This window comes from Nestor notabilis, unplaced genomic scaffold, assembly GCF_000696875.1.
Source record: "Nestor notabilis isolate BGI_N333 unplaced genomic scaffold, ASM69687v1 scaffold4222, whole genome shotgun sequence".
Taxonomy (NCBI): domain Eukaryota; kingdom Metazoa; phylum Chordata; class Aves; order Psittaciformes; family Psittacidae; genus Nestor; species Nestor notabilis.
In genome coordinates, this window is record NW_009919502.1 from 3,214 (window position 1) to 9,217 (window position 6,004).

The 6,004-nt window shown below is 40.5% G+C and overlaps 1 protein-coding gene across 1 annotated transcript in view; it reads right to left on the reverse strand.

Annotated features, from left to right (window-relative positions):
- Positions 1-311: 311 nt before the first annotated feature.
- LOC104402375 (cytochrome P450 2U1-like) overlaps positions 312-6,004 on the reverse strand; it is a 12,329-nt gene continuing 6,636 nt past the window's right edge. The window contains exons 3-5 of the mRNA XM_010010245.1: positions 2,361-2,522; positions 1,200-1,367; positions 312-788 (exon numbers count right to left, since the gene is read on the reverse strand). Of these exons, the coding sequence (XP_010008547.1) occupies positions 610-788; positions 1,200-1,367; positions 2,361-2,522 (509 nt within the window). The 3' untranslated portion in view covers positions 312-609. The remainder of the gene's footprint in view (positions 789-1,199; positions 1,368-2,360; positions 2,523-6,004) is intronic.

Genomic DNA, 6,004 nt, shown 5'->3' on the forward strand with positions numbered 1-6,004 from the left:
TTATAGTGAGCCCTGATAGTCAAGAATGTTTGGATCCAGGGATCCACACTGATTAGATCCAATCTACGCCTATGAGTTACTTGCAAGAAGTAACTTCAAAGTTAAAAGAAGCATCATTTAGTAATTTCCAAAAAGAATTTGTCATTAGTTAAGCTCAGTTATAATGTTTCTTTACATGGAAAACCGCCTCACTCATTAATCCTTTTGGTATCAGATGATGTCCTTCACTCATTTGGTAAAACAAATGCTTAAGTACTGCTTTTACCAAAATAAAAATTACTATTCGCTAAAACATCAACACAAGTTTTGGACCATTTTCCCATCATTAACATTTGACAAACTGACAGTAAGAGCTTATAGACAGTGGGGTTAAGCTCAGCCAGTTTTAGTATCAAATTGCAAACGATGCTGTCATTTGTTTGTGGAATGCAACAGCAGACAAAAAAAATATTCTCTTTCCAGAAGTGTAAATGGATCACTCTCACTGACTATGAAAGACTGTGCAGTTGGTATTTTTCTGGAAAGAAAGTAACAAAACAAGCTGGAAACAAAATAAAGCTAGATTTTGAAAGTGCAGTATTTCTTTGTGGAATCTCTTTTGATGTTGTATCATCTCTTCAAAGCTATTATGTTGAATGGACATGGAGCTAAAGTTAGACCAAACCTTCCGTCCATAGATGGTTTTGCAGCATTTTCAGGGTACAAAAATGTAAAGCTTTGCATTAGACTTGCAAAAATTAAGAACAGCTCCATTTTTGCCAACTGCTCTCCCATGCACACACGTTTACCTAAAGAACAGTTAGAAGAGACATATTACTGGTCTTATACTGTTGATTTGTTTGTTAACACGCACGCAATTCGTATGCTAGTATAGTCCAAACACAAAATAACTCAAGCAACTATCAAACTATGAACTGTGAAGCTTTGGTCTCCTGTATTTGAATATAAGCCTTGCTCAGCTTTACTGCTTTGTATTAGCTGCGGAAGTATTATCAAAGGAGAATTCATCATTTCTCATTTCTGTCTGGCAATTGGAGACTTGAGGAACTCAACCCATCTTGCAAGCCACTAACCGTAATAGTAAAACAAGTTCTGCAACTGGTCCTATGCACAACTTTTACATCTCACGCCTCCAAGGCTCTACCCTTGAAACACCACCACCTCCCCAAACAGCTACTGACTGCATGTGGATATCTTACCCATTCCAAAAGGAATGAAAGCCTCTTTCTTAATTAGTTGGCCATTTTCATCCAGAAATCGTGACGGTTGAAATTCATCTGGTTTCTCCCAAATATTAGGATCTCTGTGTACTGACCACAGGTTGGGCACGATCACACTGCCCTTAGGAATGATATATCCCTGCAGCACTTTAAACAGAAGCAGAGAGACAGAGGATCTGACAAGATGCTAGAAGTAAACATGGGAGACTTATACTACTAAAAAGATGACTTGAAGGTGTCACAAAAAACAATATTGATCCCTAACTGTGGGCTGCAAATGTAGCAGGAGCTTAAAGCAAAGGTGATCTCTGCTAGCCTGCTTGAGACAAAATCATACAGACCGGAGCACCTGGAAAGACACTGAGTTACACCAGCAGCTCCCTTGGGGGAAAAGGCAGCAGTGATTGTTAGAAATTAGCTGCTGCATCAAAGTACTGTGACCCAGCTTCCTCCTGTTCCTGTGCTGTCACAGAACCCCACCGCATCAAACTAAAGTAGTAAAGAAGAATGGGTTTTGAACTGTTATTGCAAAAGGGTTTTGAATGACTCATCTTATTTCAGCTTGTTGCACCTCACTGTCCTGCAAGCAAAAACATTTTAAAAGGCAGATCAATGCAGTACTGGGTTTGAAAGCCAAGTACTGCTACCTCCCACTCGCTTAAGCCAGTGAGTCATTATATGAAAACATATCACCAACAAGATGACTTGGAAAAGGATATTTATTATTGTTTCCTATAGATGCAGAGCTCAATAGTATAAGCCTTTCAAGCTTTAGCAAGCCAATTGCTCCAAATTGATGTTTTCAGACCTTGATGTGTCAGATGGCCAAAACCAACTCTTCAGTTTCAGGTACAGACGTGGAGTCTCAGCTGCCAATGACCACTAAGCACAACAGTCAACACAAGCTGATCCCCAGAAAAGAAATTGCTCTAAATTAGAATGCTTCTGGATGTTAGGTCAGACATGCTGCTTAAATAGAGGAGTATCTCAAGGCCACCTACTCTCTATAAATGGCATTTTACATACGTGGGTTACATGTCTAGTACATAAATGAGGTCTTCGTAAATTCTCACTAGAGGTCCCATCAGACCTTCATCCACCAAAGAAACACGGCATTGGTAAGTCTCTAGAAACGCTTACCAGCAGTTTCTGAGGCCATTCGAGGAATAGAAAGGGGAACAACCGCTGTCATCCTCTGCACTTCCATAATGGTTGCCTCTGTGAAGGGCATTTGAGCCTTGTGGGTAAGAGAAGGAATTTTGTCACGTCCTAGAACTGCTTCAATTTCTGCATGAACCTTCTCTATTCAAAGGGAGCAAGAAAAAAAAATACAAAAAGTACACACAATATGTGAGAAGACATCATCTCAATTTCATTTGCCTGTGACTGCAAGACACGTGATCCCTGGCTGAAATAACTACACCAACATAAGCCTTAAGAACGGACTCAGCTAAGAACAAAACAATCAAGTGCAATCTTGACAACTGTCAAGAGTAAAGCCACCGAGATGACAGACATTGCTAGCACCTCTGTATTGGAAAAGTACAGGAAAAGTTCTGTTCCTGTTCCAAATGTATTCATAATCTTTGTTCAATTACACAGTAGTTTGAATGGTGAAAACATCAAGCTTCTGGCCTGCATTAAAAAAAATGAATAAAAAGAGACTGCGTGCAGTGAGTGCCCGAGCTGGTGTCTGTCCCTGGGGAGATCCAGTTCTCAGAACCCAGAAAGGTGGTGAAGAGGTGGGGAAGCTTTTCATGCAGCTGCTTTATATATTTCATTCTGGAGCAGGAATTCTGATGCTGTTACTGCAAGCATTGAAGCTTGCACTAACATGTGACTTGTTCTCGCTGTTTCCTACTTTCTATTCACAGAACCTAAACTCTAAACTCACAGAACAGCCATTTCCCAGTTCCCCCAAAAGACAGCAGCTGATGCTCTTTCCTCCACACAGCCCTTCTGCAAAGGAAAAACAGAAGTTAACAAGCTTATCTCTCCTCTCATCCGTGTGAAGCACAAAGTGTGAAATGATTTCGTTGCCCCTTTCATCGCACCCAAGTCTCAGCATGCAAGTAATTCTCTTCACAGAAGTTTCCAGGATACAACATTTGCCTCATCCGTGTACAGGATGATACACCTTTTCTTCCAGGTAACTTGGAATCTGGCTATGCAGCAAACAACAATTTTGAAAGAGGAAAGCTCAAAATTAACCTTTTGTCAAAAATAATAAAACTCAGTTTTCATTTTTTACCCTTGGTATCATGAATATTTTGTGGTTCTCCTGCTTGCCTTTTCCAAGATCCAGGCTGCTGATACTCTGAGGTTTTTTCTATTTTCTCTCCCTAGCACTGATTCAAGATTAAGTAAAAGCTCAATGCAAAGAAAGAAGTGTCTGTTTCAGAGAAGCATTCAGAAATACTGTCAAGCCCAGGCTGGATGTGGTTCTGGGCAACCTGATCTAGTTAATATGTCCCTGCTCATTGCAGGGAGCTTGGTCTAGATGACCTTTGAAGGTCCCAAACTATTCTATGATTCTGTATTATACAAATTGTGTTCAATGAGCAGTTGCTGCCACCTGCTGGGTTTGCTAAGAAAACAAGTCCTCATGTGAGGAACAGAGAGTAAAAAAGTACCTCGACAGTGGTGTGGCTGTCACTACCTGCTTTGTGGGATTTTGCTACTTTTTAGAAGCACACATTATCACCCTATATTCAGGTATGCACGTCCACAGTAATTTAAATAAGTTTTCAACAGCAGCCTTCCAATATCTGAGGGGAGCTTACAAGGATGCCAAGAGGGACTCTTCATCAGGGATTGTAGTGATAGGACAAGGGGTAGTGGATTTAAATTAAAACAAGGGAAGTTTAGGTTAGATAAAAGGACGAAGTTCTTTACCGTGAGGGTGATGAGGCACTGGAACAAGTTGCTCCAAAAAGTGGTAAATGCTCCATCCCTGGCAGTGCTCAAGGCCAGGTTGGACAGAGTCTTGGGTGACATGGTCTAGTGTGAGGTGTCCCTGCTGATGGCAGGGGGGTGGAACTAGATGATCTTAAGGTCCTTTCCAACCCAAACCATTCTATGATTCTATAATACTAAAATTTCTCTGCTAACAGCATGTTAATTGAACTGCTCCACTGCATTTCATATATTTAAAAATCACGCTTCAGAAGTCACAGACCAAAACCAAGTCAGAGAACAGACCAAACCAAACACTGCCTGCTGCCTCCCTATGTGCACCCATGTGAAAAGAGGCCCATGCATGACTCCCACGCAATCAGATACATAGGGAATGGGATACTAGAAGTAAGAGAATCACACTACATAGCTAAGTGATACACTCTGGACTACTGTGCCTAGTTTTATGTTGCTCGACAACAGCCACACCATAAGGAAAGGTGAAATCAGAGAGAAGCAATAAAACTTCGAGATCAGCACAGAGAGGAAATTGACAAGCACATACATGTACAGTACCAGGCAGGAGGGAAAGGGGTTAAACTCCCCCACCCCCAAGCCCTTCTAATCTCACTTGTGTAATTCAGAATATATATAATTCATGTATCTGCATATCAAGCCAAGCAGTGATAACACACAACCATTAAAAATAGAAGAATAAGCCTATGCAATAAAACTTTATTTTACATTTGTCCCCAGTGGACTCTCTCTCCCACATACTGAACCGATGTCCTATTTTGCAATCTTTGCTCAACAATTTGGTTGACTTTGTGCAATAAACTATGATCTTGACCTATTTAAAGAGATTATTCCAGACAGATGCTGTAAACAAGTATCTATTTGCTTATTTGCAAAGCAGCTGCAGCACATGAAAACCTCAAAATCTGAAATACTTGATAAAATACTTGATTCCAGGTTTATAGTGTTCTTGGATAACTTGAGGCTTACCCTTCTCCACTCCAGGTTAGCAACAAGCCTGGGAAAAGCAGTGGTCTCTTGCGGAAATGTGTCACTACTGTAAACTGAGGTAGAATTGCCTAACTAGAATCTGCTCAAGGTTTCCAGTCCACATATACCTGACAATCCTTCTAGTGCAAACCAGTTGCCATGTAGCACTTCAGGAGAAGTTAATAAATGAATAAATCAATTGCTTTATTTTTCTTAAATTCAACCATCTATATTTGCTAAACGGTACTAAAAGAAACCCCCTACAATGCTGGCTTTGCAACCACATGTACTGTAACAAGACTCAAACGAGACTCAATATAGAAAAATATTTAACCAAACTTAATTTTAAGTCTTTGGCGATGGAAACTTACTGTAAGAAGTCCTGAAACACAACTCTAGCAAGTACTATTTTAATATCTTAACATCTCCAACACCACTGGTATTTTTTATATCCACAAAAATCTAAAAGTAATTTTACAGACAGTAACCAAACCACACCACCATCAAGTAATCTGTTCTGCAAGGAACATCTGGAGGTCATTTGATCTAAACCCTTACTCAAAACAAAGTAATATTCCAAGTTAGATTCAATTCTGAGAGTGGATCAGACTACTCAGGGTCATACCCCACTGAGTTTTGACTACTTCCAAAGCTAGAGATTCTGTTAAGTGTTGGGGCAATCTGTTGCACTCCTGGCTCTCTTCACAGGGCAGGGGTTTGGGTTTTTTCCCTAGTATCTGATCAGAATTTTCTCATTCTAGACTATCTCTGCTGCTTCTCTTCCCTCCACTGCACACCTCAGAGGAGACTGCCACCATCTTCTTAGCATCTTCCAATCGGGTAGTTGTAGGCAGCAAAAGGTCTCCCCTCAGTTATCTTTCCCT